The sequence below is a fragment of the Xiphophorus couchianus genome, chromosome 19, assembly GCF_001444195.1.
Source record: "Xiphophorus couchianus chromosome 19, X_couchianus-1.0, whole genome shotgun sequence".
In the NCBI taxonomy this organism is placed as follows: Eukaryota; Metazoa; Chordata; class Actinopteri; order Cyprinodontiformes; family Poeciliidae; genus Xiphophorus; species Xiphophorus couchianus.
In genome coordinates this window covers 4,682,509-4,708,133 of record NC_040246.1, presented here as the reverse complement: position 1 = coordinate 4,708,133, position 25,625 = coordinate 4,682,509, and the positions used below count along the sequence as shown (strand labels likewise).

Below are 25,625 nucleotides of genomic sequence, written 5' to 3'. Positions count from 1 at the left end.
TTATACTGTTCTGTTTATGTGCAACTGATTGAATGCAGTTGGCTTCAGATGCCACACTTCGATTTTAATCATCCCACCAGAAGGGATCTCGATGTGCTAACCTCTATAATGTATTCCTGAGAGAGAGAAAAACACACAAACAACTTGTTCCTTAGCAAAGGATACTGTATTCTGAGCAAAACACCCGTGAAAAACCTCAGGTGTTTGATCATGAATCCAAAAAGAGTTTCTGGATCAGATGGTATGTTTTGTATTGTTGGGCTGACTTGTGCCTTAATCGGGCTTTGACTAGAAACCAGATGCTTTTCACGAGGCTTCAAGGTTTTTCTGGTGTCTGAAGGTTTTTCAAATTATGTTCTGATCCATGTAGGGCTTCGTTCCTACTGGGTTTCTCCAGTGATACTGTTCAGAATTTCCGTGGTTTGACTTGTTTGTTCCTGGAATAAAGGAACAAGATAAAGTTTAAGAATATATGTTGAGATTGTAAATATTCAGCAGGTGCCAAATCAAGGTCTTCTGTGCAGAAAAGACAGTTCTTTTACAAAACGTACGGAAGTAAAGATGTGCCATCAGGATTTGAATTAAAAATGCCTCTGAAATTTGAATGCTGTATATTTGTACTTACTTTTTTAGTGTATAAAATATATTTGAACACTAAAGAAAGTAAGTACAATTTGTGTAAAATATGAATGAAATGTATAAAATACATTTTAACAAAGAAGAAAGTAAGTACAAATTCACAACATTCAAATTTCAGAGGTATTTTTAATTCAGTTCTTGATGGCACATATTTACCTCCATTTGAAGGAGTCATACACCTTGATTTTTTTTTTTAAGGATTTTTGTCACATATTAGTTAAGTAGTTTATTTTACTGGGATTTTATGTGGTTAAGTGAAGGAAATTTTGAGTTTTTTAAAAATTTGACAGATAAAGTTCTGAACTGTGTGGTGTGCGTTTGTATTTAAACCATTTAGAATCACCTTTCACTGCTATTACAGCTGCATGTCTTCTGGGGTGTGTCTCTGGTCTTCAATTAGATTCAGTTCTGGACTTTGACTGGGCCGGTCTAATCCACAAATATGCTTTTATGTAAACCGTACCATTGTAGCTCCAGCTTTATGCTTAGGGTCGTTGTCCTGCTAGAAGGTGAAAAGTCTTCTGCAGTGTTTAGCTCCATCCATCTTTCCATCAACTCTTTCTTTCAATGCTGGCTTTCTTCTTGCCACTCTTCCACAAAGGCCAAATTTGTACTGAGGGTCATGTTACGGGAAAAAAAAGAAGAAGAAAAAAATACACATCCAAGCACCGTTACGGGGAAAATTACGGTTTAATAATATCATGTGCATGATATGAGAACTTACAAAATCAGATATTCATGAACAGGTCAGAGGAAAAGCTCTGTCAAGACAGAGTCGACACATTGTTCTTAATGCCAAGGACAGAGAATCGCAAAGACCCGAGAAACAGTCTGACAAACATCTACGGCACAACAAACCTCCGGTGTGCAGCTCAGACGGCTTCGTTTGGTGGAAGGTCATTAGCGTGGGCATAAAGAAAAAACAACGTATCGTGACATGACCATCAGCGCAATGAAGTCATGTAATACAATTTCAAGCAACGACGACTCCTCCAGAGTTACGGTGAGCCTCTTGTTCCTCATCCAGCCTGTCAAATTAGGCCACTGGTGTCATGCTAAGATGAAACAAACAGGTGGACTCTATTTACTTTGAGAAGGGAGTTGCTTGCTCTGGATTTTATTGAGGGGTATTTGGAGTAAATACAAATGCACCCCAAATTCTTTTTAAACTTTTTTCAAAAGTTTCCACGACCATGCCATCGTCGTATCGACTTCCTTCCGGCTTCCATCTGTGAACCAACTTTGTGTCATCAGACAAAAACAGAGTATTTTGAATCTTGTGTTTGTAATTTGTCCAACACAAGTTTCCGCTCCCTCTTTCTGACACAGAAGGAAGCGTGGAGGTTTTTGCCCGACACTCATTGCGGTTTGTCGAACCTCGGCACGCTCAGCTGATCATCAGGCGTGCACATGACCCGCGCCCGGGAGCGCACGGATCTCGTGGTCCCGACATCCTCCCTCCGGGGACACCCGGCGCTCATTGGCCGGCCTTAATGCGGTCTTTGTCCATCATCGTTAAACAGTTCCCGTGCAGCTCTGTTGGTGTCATTAGCGCACAGGATGCTGGCGTTGCTGAGCAGGATGTCATGGAGAATTATCATTTGTGCGGACCACAGGCGCTGGACGCGTCCCGAAACAAGCGCACCCATGTCTCTCTACATGAGAGGAGAGGGGGAAACAACAGCCCAGATTGAGTTAATGAAGTCTTTGAAGGGAAGACGAAAGAGAGGCTTTAATTACTTTATTTATAAATTTTTTTTACACACTAATACATTTTTGGCGAGATTAAGAAGTTGAAAATCTCCTATATGGAGCTTTCGCTAATGTTTCTTTGTCCTTTCCTTACAGGTTTGACCTTCAAGGCATCACTTTGAGTGAGATCTAATCGTCAGCAGGTAAGCACTTTAGTACCGTCCGGTTCAGGCGTAAGATTTCTTAAAAACGAGAAAAATGAAAATAATTGCTGCTGTCCACTGGATTTTGTCGACCCCACGGTTTCTGCTGCCGTCCATATTGGAGAAAAAGACGATTCTAACATTTCTCTCGGCTGGCCTTAGAGAAGGAAGAAGAGTAAATTATGATCGCGAAATTTTATGGTAAAGTGTAAATGATCTTTCCATTACAGTTAGTGTGGAGTTAATACAAATAGACATCAAAAAAATGTTATTGAAGAAACACAGAGCACAGATAATTTGCTAAAAATCAACAAAAACTGCAACGCAAAAACTAATTGTGGTTATTAATAAATTAAATATTTTTTCTACGGGGTGTTTAATAGGCTGCATGTATTTCATTAGCTCTATGTAGCCCTATTTATTTTCCAAAATCAATGCAGCTAAAAGGTGATTCGCAAATTTGGCTAAGTGCAGATAGCAGAAAGTAACATGTAGATTTCAAACCGTTTATCAAGTAAATATATTGTTACTAATTATTTTCACGTCAAAACAGACTGTCCTATAGAAAAAAATAGCAGCAACCATACCAGCGTAATAACGTCTTTCTACTTTTTGTGTTTAAACGCAAAAAAGCCCCTGTTGTTAGCCTTTTCCCCAGAGCTCAACATTTAGCAGATTTCTCTGGTTTTTCTACAATTATTGAGTGTGTGAAGTTGATTGCAGATTCCAGATTTTTTTGCAAACTAAAACAAGTTCATTTGTTATTTCTTTCACTGCCTCCTAACTCCACTTGATGTCCACAAGCTGGTACACAAGAAACAAAACAAAAAAAAGTTTCCTATTTATATTTGATGAACCAGTTTCATTGCTAAACTCTCCTGAAAAATATCACTTTAAAATTGTATGAAAATTGTTAAAAAATATATCTACCTAATAGTCAGCAGTGGAAGGATACAGTATTATTTACTGATAAGCTATTGATTTATCCTCCAATGGAAGTTTAAACTCTCCCGTGGAAAGAATAATGTTTATGAAGGAGAAACACTGTCGCCTACTTGCGGCCAGATTGACGAGGCCAACTGTTCTCTGATCGCATGAACTGAAACCAGCAAACCCTTTTGATTTCTGTGAGGGTTTCCTGGATGTTTTGTGACACAGAACACAAATCAGCGCATATTTTTACATCTAGGAATCCATCCGGCATTAATTTGTGTTCTAAAAGTCCTTTGAGTTCGGGGTAAAAAAACCTCAAAGTTCAGCGGGTGTGAACACTTTTCCAAGGCATTGTTTCTGTTGCCTTTGAGTCGTAATTTACCAGAGGACTTTCTCCATTTAAAAGCCTCTGCCTTGCATTAATATGGCGCTGCTGACTGAACAGGAAGTGCTGCATGCTCTTGTGTTTGATGTGCCACAGAATGATCGAGGAAGGCAGCAAACGAGGCAAGGCCATGGTCGAGAAGAGACAGCTCTTCATGGAAATGAGTGAGTGCAGTCAACTCAGAGAAGTCTCTTTTCTCTATTCATTGTCAGCTCATGTGTCACTGTTTGACCAGCTTGCTCTCTAACATGCAGTAATCGTGTTTAAATGCGCCTGCATTTAGCCTGTTTGTGATTGGAAAGGCGTTACACCATTTGGGACTGAGATGATTAATCCAGTAACCGTTAACTGGAGTACGCAGACTCAAAAAGAGACGATCTGCTGAGAGAGCTATCGCATCAGTGCAAGAATTAAGACAATCCTGCACAAAAAATGTACATTTTTCATTTAAGATTAAAAAAAACTTTCTTTTTCTGTAAATATATTATATCGAGAACAACTCAAGTTGCAGTTTTAGCTTCACCTGATGCAAATTTTGTAAATAAAGTCTCATTTTAAGCAACTTTTTCTGTCTAGGTACTAATCGTTTAATCCCCAAAAAATAATCGACAGATCAGCCCTGCTCTGCATTGATGCAAAGTCGAGCAGAAAGGGCTGACTTTCATACTTAAAATGGGAATTGAAGGATTTGTTTGCATCTTTTAATGTATTTCTAATATTGTATAAAAAAAGACAAAGAGAATCTGAAAATTGTTCCCGTTTTTAAATCAAATTAATCGCTTTATTATAAGAATAATGGATAAATTATTCTTATAATAATCATTAATTGACCATTTATAATGATTTATAAGGCAACTATTGGAGTGTTTATTTGCTAATGCAGAATTAGTTTGCAAGATGCTACTCACACTTTAACTCTTAGCCCTTTAAATACGGCGCTAAGGCTCCTTATTAATGGGTTAAATTGTTAACAGCCTTATTAATAACTACTTTGTTACCTATTTATTAATGATTTATAATGGGGTCTTATTGTAAAGTGATACTAATATATATATTTTTCCATTTTTGTTTTGTTTTTCAGGAGCACAAAACTTTGACGTTATCAGATTGTCAACCTATCGGACTGCCTGCAAACTCCGGTTTGTCCAAAAGCGATGCAACCGTAAGAGAACGCAGATTGTTGTTTTTTCTCTTCTTTCCTTTCTGTCAAATTTCGGCTCTGAAGACACTTGCGTGGTGATTACAGACACGAATACGCACTCAGCTGATCAGAGCGTGCGCCCCCGCTCTCTCCCCGCTTCTTTTCACAGTCCATCTGGTGGACGTCTGGAACATGATCGAGGCTTTCCGAGACAACGGGCTCAACACGCTGGACCACAACGCCGAGATCAGCGTGTCGCGGCTGGAGACGATTCTGTCTTCCATCTACTACCAGCTCAACAAGCGGCTGCCCACCACCCACCAGATCAACGTGGAGCAGTCCATCGGCCTGCTGCTGAACTTCATGGTGGCCACCTATGACAGGTTGGAAACATGCGGCCAGCACAGGGGACTGAAACTACAGTATTGTAGCAGCGAATGAGCAGAGAACATACATTTTAGTAAAGTCACAATGCAATGTCAGCCACATTTATTTGGCATCGTATGGCATTGTAGAGATTAGTAGACATCCTTAAAATGAATTCCTTGTTATTACAGTAGCGTAACCACACACTAAACATTTTAGAAAAATCCAACCTTAATTTAAGATCAAATATTCAATCATTGGCGCAGTTTTGCCTGCCTCATATAAACCCCTTGAAATAAATAGAACTCAGGTTATATATACATATACAGCTCTGGAAAAAATTAAGAGACCACTTAAAATGATCAGTTTTTCAAATTTTACTTTTAATAGGTATATGTTTGAGTAAAATGAACAATGTTCCTTTATTATATGAACTACCGAAATTCTAAGCAAAGAAATTTTATTTACTTGTGCAATGCTTTCAGATCTCAAATAATGCAAATAACAAAACAAGTTCTTAATAATTTAGAAACAACAACACTAATGTTTTAACTTGGGAAGAGTTCAGAAATCTATATTTGGTAGAATAACCACGAGGTTTTCAATGGGGGTTCAGTGCAGTGGTCTCTTAATTTTTCCCAGAGCTGTATTTATTTAACTTTATTTTTTTTTTAAGTTGCTAGTAAGTTCAATGATAGTGAAGTTAGTGGTCACAGGAAGCCAAAAAAGCCCTACAGGGATGATTTTAGGGTACGAATCGGGTTGCTCTTTGCCAGCCGCTCATTTAATTTCCATTTGATATCAATAAAGTATTGTTGAATTTGAATAACGGAGGAAACATAATTTCTCCATAGCTCACTGTTTACATCAAAGATTAGTGTCACCAAGTCTCCTTGGCAACTATGAGACACTATCAGCATGTTGATGTTAGCATGCTAAACTGTACTGGGAGTGTAACCAGAACTGTGTGCACCTCATGCCTAATGTGAAGTAATTTGAAGGATCTGTGATGCTGTGGGACTGAACACCTAAATAATATGCTACCAAAAACAACAAAAAATACAATCACTGGGTTTTCAGATAGATAATGGTCCAAATATGACCATTTCAATGCAGAAATGACACAAAATCAACTCTTCCATGACTATCTTTGTTTCCGGACCTTAATCCTGTAAAAACCAAAAAAAGAAAAGAAACATGTGAAATCCTGAAACAAAAGAGAGCTTAAAAGATGACCCTGGACTTTGGAGCAACATTTTAGATCGGTCTTTGCTGCCAAAAAACACATTTCACTAGAGCTGCTAAACCAACTCAGCCCTTTGAAAAAAAAATTAAAAATCCTTTTTATAAAGCTGTTAAAAGCACAGCAACCTTTAAAGATTGCAATCTTGCCCTTATTTCAGAAACCCAGATGAACCCCTAAGTAAAATAAAACAATTGAAGATATTTCAGTCAGCTAAATTAACCCCCAGTCATATTTACATACATTTCACGTTATCTGTGTGTTTGAAGGCACAGCAAACGCATTTATCATTGGGTAATAACGTTCTCTATCACGAGATAAACATCTGTTCCTGATTGGATGCTTGCCCTGTCCATTCCTGGACCCATTTAGTTGGTTTACTTATATCTGTGAAGCCGTTCTAGTCCTGCTCTATTATTAATTACGCTGCTGCGTGTCTGGGAAACTTTGAGTTAATGGCTGCCATTACAGGAAGAAGCTTTGTTATCTGTCCCTTATGTCCAATCTGAGTTCGGCAGGAGCACTATCGGGCTCCGGTGTACCTCAGGACCGAAGAGAAAACAAATAAGCTGAAGTAAAACAGCTGAGCACTAAGAATGATGGCAACTTAATTACACAATCCTTTCATATCCCCAAACTAATTCAAGGTAAGTTTTTTTGTCTCATTTAGATGCTTCAGATCGTCAAACAGACTTTAATAGCAGATGTAATTGAACTAAGTACACCCAAAAGGAAGTTAACAATAACTATCTCATTTATTAAGGCTTTATGTGAAGAAATAATTGCCTACTTTTGACTTTCTGAAGTCCTGAATTAATTGTGACTCACTTTTACCAGACACACGCAGCACCTGATTACTGCCACACTTGTAGAGTCGGGAAGCGAAGACGGCTTAAACAGCTTGCCTCGTTCAAGAACAGATGAAAGCATAAAAGTTATTGACTTCTTTTAGGCTGGAAAGGATTACAAAGCCATTTCTGAGGCCTTGAGACTCGACTGAGTCAAAGTGTGAGTCATTGTCCACAAATGGAGAAAACATGGAAGAGTGGTGAACCTTCCCAGCATTGATTGCTACTCAAATAGTACATCCATGACAAAAGAGTGACCACAAAAGAACCCCCAACAAAAAAACGATCTGATGTAGTGCAAGGCTCACTTGCTTCATTTATGGTCATTGTTTATGATTCAACAATTTAAAAGAGACTTGGAGAGTTATGTGGACAAAATCAGTACTGATTTAAAACCTTAAAAGCTTCTCTCACATTCATCTGAAAATATCCTGATGATCTTCAAGACCGTTCGAACAATATTCTGTAGACCAACATGACATAAGTGAAACTTTTTGGAAGGTGTGCGAACCATTACATCTGGTTTACGATGTACAGAAAGAGAACTTAAACACGGTGGTGGTAGAGTGATGGTCTGGGGCTGCGTTGACGAAATCACTAATTCTGCTCTCTACCAGAAAAGTCCTGAAGGAGAATGTGCAACAAGCTGGTTTTGACATTAGTAAACTGTTCGGTTTATGCAGCAGGACGATGACCCTCGGCACGACATCTTGAAGTTGTAAGCGGGGCCTAGTCAAAGCCTAAACTTAAATCCAACAGAGAGGCGCCATAAATCAGTAATTATGTTCATTTGGTGCTTTCTCCATCCATCCATCCATTTTCTGTTCACCCTTGTCCCTAATGGGGTCGGGAGGGTTGCTGGTGCCTATCTCCAGCTACGTTCCGGGCGAGAGGCGGGGTACACCCTGGACAGGTCGCCAGTCTGTCGCAGGGCAACACAAAGACATACAGGACAAACAACCATTCACACACAACACACACACCTAGGGAGAATTTAGAGAAACCAATTGACCTGACAGTCATGTTTTTGGACTGTGGGAGGAAGCCGGAGTACCCGGAGAGAACCCACGCATGCACAGGGAGAACATGCAAACTCCATGCAGAAAGACCCCGGCCGGGAATCGAACCCAGGACCTTCTTGCTGCAAGGCAACAGTGCTACCAACTGCGCCACTGTGCAGTCCTGGTGCTTTCTCCCTTAATGAAATTCTCATTTGAAGCTGCATTTTATGTCCACTCAGGTTATCTTTATTTGAGTTTGATGATCTTAGACATTAAATTTGACACTAAAGCATCAACAGAAAAAATATTTTGGGAAGAAAATACTTTTTCACAACACTGTATACCTTTTTTAGGCTTTACTTCTTCATATTTTTAAATACATTTAAAAGATGAATATAAATTCTATTGATTTTTTTCTTCTTCTTCCCCTTCAATTTTTGGTTATTTGCACTACAAAACTTGATGTCGATGTCACTGTTTCTAATTGTTTTGAGTGTTAGTTTGATTTGTTATACTGATAATGTGCTAAAACACATTTTTTGCTTAAACAAAGAAGCTGTAGCGTCCAAGCATCAACAGTTTTTAATCACACTGATATTTTTGCTGATAATATATCTCTTTCTTTTTTTCCCCCTCCCTAACACGCAGTGAAAGTCATGGGAAGCTGACCGTTTTCTCAATGAAGGCCATGCTGGCGACGATGTGTGGAGGGAAGATTGTGGACAAGCTGCGCTGTGGGTACAATTTTCACTGACTTAACCGTTTAATGTCTGAGGACTTAGAAATGATTGTGATTGAAGCTTTAGACGTCTTCCTTTCCAACTTGTCCTCATGCAGTTTCTTGATTTAAACACAGAGGGGCGCTGTTGAAGCACATAGCCTTTATATATTAGTTGAATGAATTGTGCATGTATTCAAGTTCTGGTGAAATTATGCAAAAGAGATCATGGAGCTTTTTTTTTTTCTCTTTCTTTTCTAACAATAAAGCCAAACAATCGCATGTCCCTCAGACGTTTTTTCACAGATCTCAGATTCGAGCGGAGTCATGGTGTTCTCAAAGTTCGATCAGTTCCTCCGGGAGGTGCTGAAGCTCCCCACAGCGGTGTTCGAGGGCCCGTCGTTCGGCTACACGGAGCATTCGGTGCGGATGTGCTTCCCTCAGCAGGTAGGGCGAGGATAACCAAAAGCTTTATTTTATTTATTTATTTATTTTCCATCTCTTTATGTTTGGGAGGGGGAATTGTTTAATTGACGTGCGACTGTTTCTCTCTAGAAGAAGATTATGTTGAACACATTTCTGGATGTGTTGATGGCAGATCCTCCTCCTCAGTGTCTTGTATGGTTGCCACTCATGCACCGACTCGCTAATGTTGAAAACGGTAAGTTGCTGCGGTTACGGCGAACGCTGACAGACACGGAAAGTTGCAAACCTGCTTGCATGTGGAAAAAGAAACAAATAATATGAGAACTATAAAGCATAACAATTATGTACTTGCTGAAACAAATTTCACGGAGGAATGAAAGGCCGCAAAGTATTTTAGACTTTAAAGGAAATAAAAACATCCCCACAACTTGGTGGCAGACATTTTTCCCTTGTAAGAGGAACTAGTAGTTTTTAAATCAATATTAAGGAGTCATGGATTTAAAACAAGGGTATATCTTACTGAAAAGTTACTTGTTATTTCAAGAGTACTAAAAACTAGACCAAAAGTACTTGGTAAGATTTGTGCAGCATAAAATAGTTTCCCCAACGTTTATCCTTCTACTTACTAAGCATTAATCCACACCATGTGCTTTGATCTGCTTTGTTGCCAACCTGTTTTGCTTTCCAGTTCAAAGTAACAAATTAAGTGAAAACACACAGTATTTCCATTATTTGTCAAATATTTTGAGATATTTCAACAGGAAGGACTGGAAAGGTGGCCGGATTCTCACACACCAATGCATAGAAATAAATGTAAAAAAAAAAAAAGATGTAATGACCCAATTTGTTTTTGTGTTTCTTCGAGCAGTCTTCCATCCGGTGGAATGTTCTTATTGCCGGAGCGAGAGCATGATGGGCTTTCGGTACCGGTGCCAACAGTGCCACGGCTACCAGCTTTGTCAGAGCTGCTTCTGGCGGGGCCACGCCAACGGCCCCCATAGCAACCAACACCAAATGAAGGAGCACTCGTCCTGGGTAAGGAAACGATCTGAGATCCATCCCGGGTTTGCATTATGATTCTGCCGTCTCTGCGCAAATTAAAAGTCAGTACCTCTCGAAGACTGAGGAGTGATTTTATGATGGAACAGCTGTCTGCATGCGGTTAATGGTCGTTCAAAACAATCTAAGGGCGGGGTGGCGGAGGCGAGGGGTTTATGAGGTTTAGTTATTTTGAAAATGAAACTGTATTGATTGCCTTACCGCCTTCCCTCGAAGCTCAATCATGATGTCATAAATTGAAAGCAGGAAAGGGATATTACCCTGGATCCCAAATCCATTTCCAATTCTACAGGAAAGAATAACAGCTCGTATAGCTTCGGGGCTGGAATGAAATGATTGAAAGCATTAGAGACCAAACACAAGTCTGATATGCCAAAATGTTGGTTTTTTTTGCCACTTACTGTAGGATACGTAGATGCATCTGTACTGGATGTAGTACTGAAAAGTGAAAAAGTCTCAATTTAAATGAGTCTGAAGCACCTAAGTTGAATTTAGGTTCCACCTCTCTGACACTGGCAGGTTTTCTACCGTGGCATAGTAGCAGATTGCCTCTTTTTCTATAAAAATAAATATTTATGGCAAAATCCAATCATGTTTTTATCTCTAAAAGTCTCAAGGTGCTCCGTGTACACGATGCCGTTTTTATTTTGATCATCGAGTCAAACCAACTTATTGTAAAATTGACTTTGAAGGCATTTTTATTCAGACTGAACATTTCACTTCAAGAACGTTACGTATTTTAGTTAAATAACTTATAAGACGTAAATAGAGTTACGAGATAAAGGAAATAACCCCATTTCAAAAGAGGAGTTTTTATGTCTCCAGATTTGATGGATATTGGTAAAAAGTTTAAATGAATTGTAACCACAGGTGTGAAACACTACAGATTCCTTTCTGAATAATAAAATTATTCAGATAAAATTTATTAAGATATGTGCAACATGCATCAAAAATTAGGACTAAAAGATGGGTATTATTTGTCAGAATTATCAGAATAACCCCAAAGTAGGAAAAAAGTTACACTTTATTGCAGTTCTGTCTTACTTCTGTTCCCATGACAGAAAACATTTGACCCGAGTCGGGCAGGCTGTCATGTTCCGTGTTTTTCTGTGTATTTATTTATTGTTTTCTGTGTCCTTGAGTCTCTTCGTTGTCCTGTCCTCCCCTTGATTGTTCCCAGGTGTGTCTCGTTTCTGTGATTACCCTCCCGTGTATTTAATGCCACCTGTGTGTCTGCGTCTCTGTCGGGTCCTTGTCGAATGTGTGCTCAGTCCTTCGTGTTGTCCTTTGTGATACGGTTGCTACCGGTGTCGAGCCCTGGCTTCCGCTCGGCCGTGCTGCCCGCTGGTTGGACTGTTTTCTGGACATTTATCATTAAAACCATTTATTTATCACATCCTGGGTCTACAGCATCTGCCTCACCACCTTAACACCACACCGTTTCATGACACAGGCAACTGTACAAAAACTAAGTAGATGTAGATGATGCATGTAAGCTTCAGAATTTAAAGGAAGTTAGGAAGAAAAAGAAACTGTATATAATATCTCATTAGTGTGACATTTGACAAATGGAAAAAAAAATTTCAGCTAAAGTAGAAAAGGTTCAGTTTGATTTCACATCAGACCATGAGAAGAAAAAAGTGTACTTCCTGTAGTGTGTGTTAAAAAGAATGAAAGGTTTGAGGGGTTAAATATTTTTGTAAACATATATGGATGTATAAAGTGTTTATGTGTTTATGTTTACAAGTTTATCAGCAGGAGATACAGAAATGTACAGTTAGTGACGAGCAGCTCACTAAATTAGCTTCCAGAGTTCCTCATCAATACTGCAAAAGCACAAAATCTCACCAAGTAATTTTGGTCTGGTTTCTAGTTCAAACATCTTAGTAAACTTAAAATAACAAAAACTAACAAGTAACTTCAGCAAGATGTAGGAGGAGCTTGTTTTTAGTCAATAATTCCTCAATTATTCGTGAAAAAGTACATGTTCCACTGGCAGATTATTTCACTTAGGACCAAGGAAAAACATCTTGTTATAAGTGAATTAATTTGCCTATGGAACATGTACTTTTTCATCAATATCAAGGAATTCTTGACTAAAAACAAGCTCCTATAGCTTGCTGAAAAGTTACTAGTAAGTTAGTTTTAATCTATAAACCAGATTAAAATTACATGGTAAGATTTTTATGTTTGAGTGTTTGAGAGAGTAGACATACCTACTTACGTAAACGATTTCTGAAACAGCTTAAGTTTGAGCGTACAACACCAAAATCAACCGATCAGGCGAGAGGTGACACTGTTCTTCCTGCCCGCTATCACAGAAGTCTCCGGCCAAAAAGCTGAGCCACGCGATCAGCAAATCTCTGGGCTGCGTCCCCATCGGAGAGGCGCCGCACCCCGTGTTCCCCGAGCAGGCCGAGAGACCTCAGGAGCTCACCCATACTGTGTAAGTGTTAATCCCTACGCATTGCTTACTGCTGTGTTGACAAACAGCACAGGAGGAATCAATGTGCTTATGACACGGAATCCGTTTCCATCGTGTAACATTTTCCATCGTTTCACTACGCGATCATCACACGACTTACGGCATCTCGACTCACTAAGATATCCTGGCCCGGGTTGTTTTTTTTTTATAACGGGAACATGTGTGAAGCTGTGCAGGCCGCTAACAGCTCAGTCATCTTCATCAATATGTTGGCAATGAGACCAGGACGGTGCCGTCAATCTCACATTCCAGACTTTGGGGCTCCTGGAAGTCGTTACAGGAAATGCATTATATTCTGCTGCTGTCTTAAACTCTGCACACGCATCTGGATCGCGACTGAAAAAATCTGAGAGTTTCCGTAGTCGGTCGCACTGCTGCTGGGACTCATCCACATAGCGCATATCGCTGAGTTGCCCTTCATATTTTCTTTCTGCGTTGTTTCTCTGCAACTCTTTTGCTTCCCACATAAAAAAATTAAGGCAGGGCTGCAGCTAACGACTTGTAAACGATTAATCTATTCTGACAGTTAATCGATTAATCTGACTTAAAAAGTACCTGTAAGATTCTGTGGACTTTTCATTTAGGACTTTTTTTTTTATACATTAGAAATGCATAAAAGATGCAAACAAAACAAATGTATTAATTTTTTTTTTTAAATAAGAAAATTAAAAAAAAAAATGTATTGCCTAAAATTTAATAAGACAGCATTTCTTTAGCGAAATGATTCATCATTTTTAGCAAAAGGATTCATCAGCAGCTAAAAAAAAATATTTCTAACATCAGCATGTGAAAAATTCAGCCCTTTCTGTTTAACATAGCATAAATACATGGAAGGACTAATCTGATTCTGATTTTTTTTTTGGGATTAACTGAGCAATAATTGGAAAGCAAAAGGTGCTAATAGGAGATTTCTTTACAGACGTTGAACTCGATTAAGCTAAAATTATGTCACCTGAGGAGGTCTAGGTAGAATATATTTACAGACAAAGGGTCTTTTTTCTTAAGTGCAATATATACAGTATATACATATATGTATATAAACATATTTGCACATTTTTGGGTTAATTACAGCTCTAAGTACGTTGTTCTTTCAGCAATTTGTCTTTTTTTAGAGTTTCTATTCTGCAGTTAACAATTAATCGGTTACTAAATTAGTTGATTCATTCATTTCAATGATCGATTCATCACGATTAATCCAATTAATCGTTTCAACCCTAAATTTAAGATTACAACTTTAAACGCCATTAAATGAACCCTAACCCTATACAGCTCAACTTTCTGACCTGACTTTTCGACATTTCCGATCGCTTTTTGCCGTAACAGGAACCTCCTTCTCGACTATCAATCTAAGCTGTCTTTTTATGCCTCTGCTGCAGGCAAGTGTCAGTGAGTAATTGATAGAGAGTTGCGTTTTAGCAGGAGAGCGTAGCTCAGTAAATGCCAGGGAAACAGACAGAATGATACATTCCTTTCTGTTTTCCTGTTTTCCGGCGTGATGGATACCATCAGCTCCAAATGAGTTCTCACTCCCAGGCTCCACCCATTGGCAGGAAGTTTCTATGTTTTTTTTTCTGCACTCTGTTGAAATTTATGCATTCAAGATGGATATGACATTTGCATACATTTGCAATTCATCACGAAGTGGAGAATAAACTGTCGACCCGAGTGTTTTTTGTACATAAAGACGAGGCGATTGGATTAGGTTGTGCCATGTAGGCTGTGTAGCATGAAATTACATCACACAAGAAGATTAATAGCGATAAAAAGGAATACGATTTGCGGCCGAGACTATGTCGGATTAAATCTTTCCAGTGCCCTCAACACTATTCTGTTCCCTGTTATTGTTCTTTTCTCTTTTTTTATGATGTTTGTTTTTTACAAGATACGCCCTAAAAGAGTAAATCCTGCCATAGAGTCTTAAATGCCCTTCAGCATAGGTTTTTCTTTATCTAAACTGTTGTTTTTCTTGATGGATTATTAAAACATAGACACACTAATACCTGAATAAGATATTTGAAGCTTTATGTACCAAACTGATAATTAGGAAGCAACTTTAACTACAGACACCCTGCGTACATGGGCTGCACAGTGGCACAGTTGGTAGCACTGTTGCCTTGCAGCAGGAAGGTCCTGGGTTCGATTCCCGGCCCGGGGTTTGCATGTTCTCCATGTACATGGTGGGTTCTCTCCGGGTACTCCGGCTTCCTCCCACAGTCCAAAAATATGACAGTCAGGTTAATTGGTCTCTCTAAATTCTCCCTAAGCATGGTTGTTTGTTCTGTCTGTCTCTGTGTTGCCCTGCTACCCCTCCTCTTGCCTGAAACGTTAGCTGGAGATAGGCACCAGCACCCCTCCCAACCCCACTAGGGACAAGGGTGTTAGAAAATAGATGGATGGACACTGCGTACGCTTTGCAATTTCTGCAAACTCTCAGCTGTTTTTTTTTTCTCAAAAGGACACTTCACTTGTAGATGACATTTTAGCGTTTTATTTTATTTTTTTATATGCAGCGAGTGGGTGTTTACTGACTTTTAGAAAAATGGATGTGACTTGTTACTCGTTTCTCGATCTTTTTGCCTCTGTAGCTAGATCTCTCGCAAGGAGCGGAGGAAAAAAGCTCTGCTTTTCTTGTGATTATAAATAAAATATTGTTGATTGCAAGAAAATGTATATTTGCATATGTACCCGAGGATGAATGAATCAGCCATGCAGCCAAAGACAATGTGTTGTTAGTCTCTTTTTTAAAATTTTATTTTATTTTACAAGCTAGCATAATTTCATGAGTCCTCATATGTGAAACGCTGTCACATCCTTTTAACTTTCTCCTTGAAAATGGTTTCATTGTATCTATCACAAGATCCTATAAAAAGTATATAAGTAATTCAGTAGTAACCAACCTGATATAAAACTGACAATAAAATCAGCAACTAATGGAAGTGGTCGAGTCAATGCATGTGTTTTTTGTTCAAATTTCAACTTCTTGTTGATATTCTTAAAAAAAACATTGACGGTCTTTGCAGAGCATAGAGAAGGTCATTTGGGGTGAATCAGGAACACAATGTGGTTCCCATTGTGTTTGGTATGGGTGACATTATGCATTAAACTCACGTAATGAGATAGTGGTGGTGTGTGGAGCAGCGTAGTCACAGCAGTGGTTGCTAATCCGCAACGTGTGGCTCAGGTACACCGGCTTCGTATTGCTGATCTGAGAACTACAAAGGAGAGGCTACGCTGCAACCTAATTGTGCGCTCACCAGGAGGCCATCAAAGTGATTTAAAATTACTTTCTTGGTGGCAAAAGCGGCATTACACTGCTCTGCCTGCAACCAAAAAGTACTTAACCAAGTAGCTGAGACAAAAACATCACGAGCTACATGCTAATAAATACAGCACCACGATCGAGGGGGAACGTTTAGTTATTGGCAGCTGATGCCTCCATCCAGGAAGATATAACAGCCAAACAGAACGCAGGAGCAGATGAAGCGTCTCTGGTGGGAAAAATAAACCTGAGGAAAAAACATAACAATAACGTCTTAAATAACAGCAGATAATGCGAGATGGAGAATAGTAGAAGAAGAAAGTAGCAGAGTGAGGAAAAGTGGTCAGTTTGTCCTCCAGTAGCAAAGCTTTGGATCATCTGAAGGCTTTTATCTACATTTTGTGGACGTCTTGATAGTCATTCAGTCTTGAAGTAACAAAACTATGGACTGGTGTTTCCCCTGTAGTATCCTGGAGGAGAAAGAGAGAGAGACAGCTGACACAGATGGGCATTTTAAAGAATTAGTGGGTGAATGGATAAGTAATCTCCATATCATTCATGACTCCTGAATCTTTTTCCTGCTACCTCGTTTGCTGAATTGTACTGATCCCAATAAGAGTAACAGTAGCCTGAGACATGACCTCTAAAACTACCACCATTCTTTGCCAAGTTGGATAAACATTGTCTTCAATGAGCTGTCATTTCATGTTATAAGTCCCCATCATATCTCAGGTGTGTGTGTGTGGGGGGGGGGGGGGGGGGGTGTGAGTGCTGACAAAGCCTGTGTCAGAACGCATGGCAGAATCAGGCTATAGCGTCAGGTTTGATCAGCCCACCCAAATCGAACGGACACACAGTCCCCTGCTGTCCAAACCCTCACCACGCCCTCTGACGAAGTGCTGCTGTTCTCGTGCTATTTTGAAATATTTACCGGCGTGTGGAGCGACGTCTAACCGAGAACTGGGCTGTGAATTTTTTGCCTGTCTCAAAGTGTCGGGTAGATTCTAAGGGATTTGTTGTTTAGAAGAGGATGTATGGGTTCGGGAACTACCGTTTGTCTGAAAAGCTTCCTCTCACAGATAGAGCTAGCTCCACTTCTGTCAAAGTGACTTACACAGGCCTTGTCTGTACTTTGCATTCAAATTTAATACATGCTGTAGTGTCAAATCGTGCACCACATTCAATATTCAGAAAGTAAATTTCTCTTCACTATAAATTCTTTAGAAATTCATACAATTTTTAAAACGTATGTCCCTGCTTTACTATTTGAAGTTATCTCCTGGCCAATGCAAAAATACATCTGCGTCATTAAAACCAAGATATGAGGCATGTAATTGGTCATCCTGAGATTTTCAGGATTAAGTTTTCATAATGGTGGTCTTGAAATTTTGGAGGCTAAGGGCAAGTCGTTTCAAGGTTTCTAGTGTCTTGAAACAACTTGAATCACAAATTCATCAACTGTTTTTATGACTGCTGTTTTATCAACCACTGAAATTTCATCATATTTGCACTGAACAATCATTTACAAAGACTCAAATTACTGATTAGAACTGAAATGGAGATGATCAGTAGCAATTAGGGCTGGTCAATAAATCAATAACAATATGTATTGCAATAGACACATACGGTAATATCGATAGATAATATTTTCAGTCATTTCATTGAACTGATTCAGTGAAATGATCTGATTCTGAACTCAGATTCAGAACCGCACAGCATTCTGGGAGATGTAGGCAGAGGAATAGCTTTAGCTACTCAACCTCTCATGGCCAGCTGAGCAAGCTGTGTGGCAGCAGCTGACTCACTCTTTGGTTACCTAGCAACAAGCTGGTTAAGGTTTCGCCACAGTGCCTCACAACTACTTACAACTAAAAACCACCGACGTGAAGCGAAAACTGTGAATAAAACAAGAAACGTCACTTCACTAGTTTGGAGGTATTTCAGATATTTAAAACAAAAAATACTACTCAATAATTATCGATATCGACCGATATGAAACGATAATATCGTGGTAGGCGTTTCAGCCATATCGTCCAGCCCTAGTGACAATAACTCCCATTCATTCTGCCATTCTTGTGCTACTTTCCTTTAACATATGATTTATTTTTGTAGCCTTTTGCCTCATTTCCTACTCTTAAGTGAATCACACATCTGAGTGTATGGTAACTTTGACATCACTTGCTTGATGGTACTTGGATTGACGGTAGCACGATGTAATCAACTGTTTTCCTTTCGCCTTATGTGGAAATATTTGTGCTTAGTTTCTCACAGTCTAATGCAGCAGATAATTTGCGTAACATAAGGAGCTGGTGCTCTTACTTCTTTCAAGGCTTTTGTGACAGACAATAGAGTCACTTTAGTGGCGAGGCTACCTTTGAACCCAGATTGTTTTATGTCAAGGAGGTTGGCGGTATTCTGTGATCTGTTTAAAGACCACCCATCCTATGGTTTTGGATGAAAACAGGAGAGACTGGCCGGTAGTTCTCCATGGGTCTGAAGGAGAATATAATAGTCCAAGCATGAGTCCGGTGGGAAATATACCTAATGTCATTGAAGCATTAATTACATGTGAGACTGCTGCAGTTAGTAGGAGCTATTGACAGGAGCAGATTAGTAGGAACAAGGTCCAACAGGCATGTAGTGTGATTACATGTGAGACGTTTATTCACACTTTCCTCAGTCAGAGGGCAAAATGAATAAAATGAGTAAATGAATAAAAGCAGCAGTAGGACTTCTGCTTGCTGAGTTAAAGACACTTTTGATTAGGGTAGGTTTGGTTAGTTTGGTAAACTCTTTTCTTGTATCTGAATCTGTGAGTGGCAGAGGGTTAAGCAGACTTTTTAATTTTTAAGAAAATAATTTCTGGGTGTCCAGAGAATGCTGACAACATAGCCTAGAATCTTGTTAGATCTGCAGGATTCTTTTGATTTGCAGCTCGGACGTTGTTACACAGTGACCGGAAGGTATCATTGAGCCAACAGTGGGACTGGGAGGAGTGAGTGGGTTTGGTGGATAGAGGACAGAGACTATTTAGGCAAGAGCTCAATGACTCTTTGACATCAGTAACATTGAGAGAAAAGAATGTGCTAGAGGTTGAAAGAGCAGGGAGTCCAAGCAGGATCTTCCCAGGAGACCCCTCAGAAATCCAGAAAAGGGCATAGAAGGCCTGGACAGCACAGTTTCTTGTGAGAATGAGATTTAGCTCTTTGGTAACTTTGTGAGTTGGAAGACTGTGGACCAGTTGTAGCTCAAACAAGTGACGTGATGGTTGAAAATTTGATGAGTCATGATTGCCAAGGTGGAAATTCACATCATCAAGAACAAGGGACAGAAGAGAGCAAAGTGTCTACTTCTTCTAGAAAGTCATTGAGTTATCCTGGTGGGTGATATACGACATACCATAAACGATTTTGACCTGTGCAAGATGGGATGGTGGTCCGAGCTGACGTATTCAGTTATGGGTATCAGTTGGTCGTATTTCCTTTTGTTGGAAATTAGCAGGTCCATTACACCACCTTACCCAAATGTACTAGAAGGATGGGAGAATGTGTGGTTCGTCATATCTTTGGTGGAAATATGCCAAAACATTGTGCTGCTGAGTTTTGTGAGGACTTTAAAGAATAGTACACATAAACCAGTTAGTATCTGTCATACTTCCTGATGACAAAGCACCACCCTTCCCCTTCTAGTGTTTTCGATGTCAATGGTGGGGGTGAAGGGGCAACAAGGCACGGAGCTGCACTTCCCGGAAAAAAATTGCTTTCATTCCGTGCTCTTAATTGCCTTGGCTAATGGCTCGTTTATTCAGGAAATTTCCTTCCTATTGCTTCATTCAACCTTGTCATGATAAATGAGTAATGGCAATATTTATTTAGAATGAATATTGCCATTTCCATCGATAGCAACGCTGCTTTGGAAGCTGTATCATGCTGTTTGTTTATGTTAGCCTCCGTTGGTAAAAATGATTAAGATATTAACTAAATCACAAAACATAAAGACACGACAGAAAAGGATTTTCCTACAAAACACTTACAAAATTGTCATTGCATTTAACATGATAACCACATAATAAATGACAACAAACCACATAACGTAACAATCTGCCGTTAGCTCAGTCTTCTGGTTGTTGTGGCTTCCATGTCTTAAATATCATTGGAAGCCATTTTGTGCTCTGTTTACAGCTTACATGTCTTCCTCTGGTTATGTTGTTTAAATCCTATTCCTAGCCACAAATACACAAAGCAATGAAAAGATATGCATTGTGGTTTTGAAAGACCTTAGTTAGTTTATTTATTTAATCAGTCAACAATGTCTGTAGCTCAGAGCACCCAAAAATAAACTTACCTGTAATCTCCCTCCGCTATCAAAGTTCTCCATTACAGATTAGATACTAACTCCTTCAAATCTTTTTGCAGAACCTCGCCTAAAATATTCTTCTGATCTAGCCCATTAGTTTTCCCTGTCACAAGAAATGAATATATTGTACGGTCTGTCATTCAGGAGAAACGGGCCTTAGCTCTTTGCAGGCTTTGATTTTTTTAATGCCTGAATGTTGACCTCTGAGACACTGGATAGAGGTCTGGGCTGGACGTCCTCATTCAACTTCATGCGGGTAATGAGCCACGGATCCGCAGGCAATTATGCAAGTGAGTTGAGCTACATTTTAGATTTGACTTATTTTAGATAAAAGTACTAAAACCCAAACATAAAAATGAGGGGGGGTATTATAGGACCCTGCTGTTACACATGAGTTGCATTAATAGATTCAAAAAAAGGGGCTGAAGATTATTTTTAGAAGTCTCGCGCTGAGGAGCTTTGATTTATGTAACTCGCTGAAAGTAAAAGGAGGAGTTAAGATATGTAAATGTAAATATGCTCGCAACCATAGATGGGCATTCTGTGCACAATTTTAAATACATTTTGTATTTTTTATTTATTTATTTGTTTTACCTATTAGCATTTTGGCTAAGCTAAAGCAAATAACATTTCCCCATTTTGCAGCATGTCTGCATGTAGCGAGGCGAAAAGACAAGAGTCGGAGCGGAGCCTCAGAGAGGGAAAAGGAGCGTGAGTGAGACATAGAAAATCTACGTCGTCACAAAGTCATGTGACTGCCGAGTTTCCTTGGAGACAGCAGCAGTGTAATACATTGAGATGCTCGCCTGCTCAGTTGAGGACAGATTAGGCATCTGGCAGCAGCAGCAGCAGCAGCAGCAGTGGTTGGATGTGTTTCGCCACCGAGGCAGGTGCTCTCTCTCCCCGCAGAGGTAAGTCTCATACCTCGTCCTTTGACTCCAGCTGGTTTTAAGGCGATTTGTTGACTGATAAACCTTTTTTTTATGCAACAGTTTTCCATAATGTTTGTTTTTTCTTCATGGGAGACAAAAATAGTATGTGCAAGGTTCAGCGCTCACACTTTTTCTTATAATCTCCTGATGCAAAAATAATGGAAAGTTGGAGCAAATGTCTGAGGAAAGAACAAAGCAGATGATTTACTCGTGTGTTTTTCTAATGTGTAGGATCAAGTACTTAAACAGGAAATATTAAACAGAAAAGTGTCTGTGAGTAGATAATGCTGTTTAAATGGTTTTTTTCATTTCTGTTTTGTTTTTAAAGTAGAATAACGCAAAAAAGAAACCCAGCATGATGCTATTAACAACAGTGTTCTCATATATCTATAAATTAATGTGTAGACGAGTCGGTACCTGCCTTCTGTGTCATAACGAGAGATGTAAATAAAGCGAAACAGAATCGAGGCTAATAACTACAAGGTGCAGATTCAGAGGATGCAAATCCGGAGATGTGGAGACCTCTGTGTGTTTGTGAGCGGCTGCTGTTTTCCGAGGGATGTTTTGATCCGTTAATGCGACTCCGTGCCCTGAGAGTTCGAGTCCTGGCGAGCCCCGACACGAATCCAGACACCATATGGGCCGCGGTGCTTTGTTTACTCTCTCAAATTACCTCCCACAATCACCTTCCACCGTTTTATTGGTGACTGGGTTTTTTTTTGTTCTTTTTTTCAGACTTGTGGCTTAATTAGAATCCTTGTTTGTTGTTGTTGCTCTTGCACTTGCTAATTAGAGTTGAGATAATTGCCTAAAAACATCTAACTCAGTTGCAGGAAACTGGATTATATCACAGCAGTTCCACCGTGCTGCCCTTTTTTTCTTCTTCTTTGGTGCACCACATTCTGTGGGTTTTAATGATTCCTCTTTCTGCCTCCGCTCTTACGTTCTTACTTACAGCTGGATGAAGCTGAAGTTAAAATAGCTTGATTTATGATTATGAATAAAAATGCAAATTGTTCCCCCATTCCCGGTGTCAAGCAGCACAGACCTCTGCGGCGTAGCATGAAAAACCTCTAACCTTGTCTTGTTTTAGTCAGGCGAAAGCAGCGACCAACAACATGAACGACACAATGCTCATGTCCTCTGGTGCACCCACTCCTACCAAAAGGTAAGCTTTTTGAAGATACGACTGTACTCTCCCCCATAATTGACTATACAAGGACCAGATTTAAGGTACTCCAAAGTTTTGGAGAGTTTCAAAACTGATCAAATATTATGTTGTACCGTTCCTGTGATCCTTTTACTGCAATGCCAGACCAGAATTTTCTCTCTCAGCACGAGCATAAAGACACCTAGCATCCCGCTGTCTTAACCAGTCAACTAGCTAAAGAAGGCTTCTACACTTAGCCACAAATGAGGAAAAATCAAAATCTCTGTTTATTTCCAGACACACACACACACACACACACAAATAACAGTTCTGGCATTGACAACATCACTTTTATTAAGATAACTAGAGATATTAAATCACAAATGACAAGCTAAGAGGATATCTGTTAAGCTAGTGAGTTTAGGCTAGTTAGCCACTAGATATGACAGTGCTGCAAAGGCATGCAATCAAACTTAAATTTATTTTCTTGGGATATTATGTGATAGATCAACACAAAACAGCACGTAATTGTAAATTCAATAGTAATGTTGAATGGTTTTCAACATTTTTTACGTCAAAAAAAATAATACAAATGTGTCAAACATAGAGCATTTTGTACCTACATGCCAAATATGTGGCAAAAAACAATAGGACTGCACATCATCCTGAACACATGATCCCCCAGCTAAAAGATGGTAATGGCGGCATTATGCCATAGGCATGTTTTTTTTATGTTTTATTTTTTTTACTTGTTTTAGAAAAAATTAGTAAAACATAAACCTAAAATAATATATGGTTTTCAACTCTTTTTTTTCTTTTACAAATATAGATATTTGTCCAAAATGTAACTTTTTGGGCCTACATTGTAAATGTGTGGCAAAAAACACAACATCCTCAGCATTATGCCATCAGGATGACTGTTTTTCATGTCACTTTTATGTCGCTATGCACTACATTATGTCCCAAAAAGTCTTAGTAAAATACCTCAAAGTTTGTGATTGGATTGTGAGAAAAAGTAAAAAATTCAAAGGTTATTCTGAATACCTGTGAGGCACTTTATCAACTTTTTATGAATGCTTTACTCTAAAGAATTGATCAGCAAAATTGTGTGGTAATGTGCTCATGAAAGCAAGCAAGTATAAAGTTTTGCTTAATTCTATATCAAAATGCCAAAGTCAATATAATGTTTTTGCAGCAGTAGGAAAATTCAGCACTACATCTTATTTTTCTGTTAAATTTTAGTATTGATGATATCTAATCATAATTTTTTGTTTTGTTTTGTTTTGTTTTACTCAGTTACTATAAAAATTATTATCGCAGTCCTGGCCCTGAGACGACAAATTATCTCCATAAATTGCCCCAAAAAATCCATATAAATCCTTTTTAATCACTCCTGAATTGAGCCCTCGTTAAAAATAGACGACAAATTCTCTCTGATCAAAATAAAAACGGCAAATCATACCCCCCTTGCACGTATTTTTGCCTCTGAGCAGCGTGACCTTCTGGGTGTATTTTTAGGTAGAAAATATGCTCTGCTGTCACAGTGAATATGTGATCACATCTACCTAACAGGATGACATGACAAAAAGATTATGATGGAGCTGGATGGAGCCTGGTCGCCCTAAGAGCCTCCTCTCATTTCAGTCCATCTTGTGTGAGAGCCTGGACTCTGGCATCTTTCTTTACTCACAGCGTGTAACGAAGCTCTGTGGTTATGAAGCCGGCGACGGAGAAGAGCGCTCTGATGGCGCTGCAACGTAAACGCATCCTCTCCCTGCAGGTCTAGATTTTCCCCGTCTCGTGTGCGCTGTATCGCTCCGGCAAATCTTTCCGGCAATTTGTGCTCCCGAGATCAGAGCCCTGAGAGACTCGGGCGCTCCTGCGGCGGGTTAGTCAAGACGACTTCGTCGGAAATCTGGGGGAGACCGTGAATGAAGGGGGTGTGGAAGTCTCGGGCAGAGTCATCAGCCTTCGCCAAGGACTTTGTCAGCTGAAGGGCAGCTGGCAATAAAAAAGAATCCATTAATTTAAAATGTGTTTTGTTTTTTTTTGTCCACGTAATCTTCAAAATCTAACCATTAAGCCAATCATTTATGACATTAACATTTGATTGAGATGAACAGAAGTAAAGTAAAGGTTATTTCTGACGGCGCGGTGCTGGTTTTTGGGTATCCAACGACGTCACGCATCCAAACCCATGGAGGTCAGCGGATGGGTTTGTGTTGCAGCTCCAGTACGAGGAAAGGCGATTCTCTCCCGAGGTTCCTCTCACTTTGGCGGTAACGCGGACGCCCGATAACCTTTGTCTTGACATTTTGCTCTGTGAGTCAGCGCCGCTGTGTGAAGATGACACTCGCAGAGGATGTTGTTGCCTTGGAGGGGTCAAAACTGCTGCACATCTGCCATTTGAAGGGCAAAAGTAGCACATGAAATCACACCGTAACTACTGTATCGGTAATTACTTCAACCATTGGTTGTCTTGTAATTTTTATTCATTTGCTTGACTTTATTCATTTGTAGTCTTATTGAACACTTCTTAAACCCTTAAGCTCCTAACATCTGTCATGCTGAGAAACTCCAGGACAACCCCCCGAAAAAACAAGAAGCATGCTAGAGCAACTAGCATCTAAAATAAGAAGTGTTTGACGAATTAAAGAGACTACATGAAGGATTTAGGGGAGACGGCAAAGACAAGATGGCGGAGACTATGTCTTCTCCCAATTATCACAGGGATTATAGAGTCCCAAACAAACAGAAAAGGGATGACATTGAAGTGGCGATGAGAACAC

At 39.5% G+C, this 25,625-nt stretch overlaps 1 protein-coding gene across 7 annotated transcripts in view; it reads left to right on the top strand.

The window, feature by feature from the left end:
• The window catches only part of dtnbb (dystrobrevin, beta b), a 38,833-nt gene that overhangs the window by 806 nt on the left and 12,402 nt on the right, over nucleotides 1-25,625 (top strand). For 3 of the 7 annotated variants that reach the window (XM_028000511.1, XM_028000513.1, XM_028000508.1), the window contains exons 2-11: nucleotides 2,488-2,534; nucleotides 3,949-4,016; nucleotides 4,934-5,014; nucleotides 5,163-5,376; nucleotides 9,100-9,185; nucleotides 9,462-9,616; nucleotides 9,725-9,830; nucleotides 10,464-10,630; nucleotides 12,976-13,100; nucleotides 22,780-22,854. In XM_028000511.1, the coding sequence (XP_027856312.1) occupies nucleotides 3,950-4,016; nucleotides 4,934-5,014; nucleotides 5,163-5,376; nucleotides 9,100-9,185; nucleotides 9,462-9,616; nucleotides 9,725-9,830; nucleotides 10,464-10,630; nucleotides 12,976-13,100; nucleotides 22,780-22,854 (1,076 nt within the window). In that variant the 5' untranslated portion in view covers nucleotides 2,488-2,534; nucleotide 3,949. Of the gene's footprint in view, nucleotides 1-2,174; nucleotides 2,353-2,487; nucleotides 2,535-3,948; nucleotides 4,017-4,933; nucleotides 5,015-5,162; nucleotides 5,377-9,099; nucleotides 9,186-9,461; nucleotides 9,617-9,724; nucleotides 9,831-10,463; nucleotides 10,631-12,975; nucleotides 13,101-22,779; nucleotides 22,855-25,625 lie in introns of those variants that run through there. The other 4 variants (XM_028000512.1, XM_028000515.1, XM_028000509.1 and 1 more) reach the window with 3 other exon arrangements.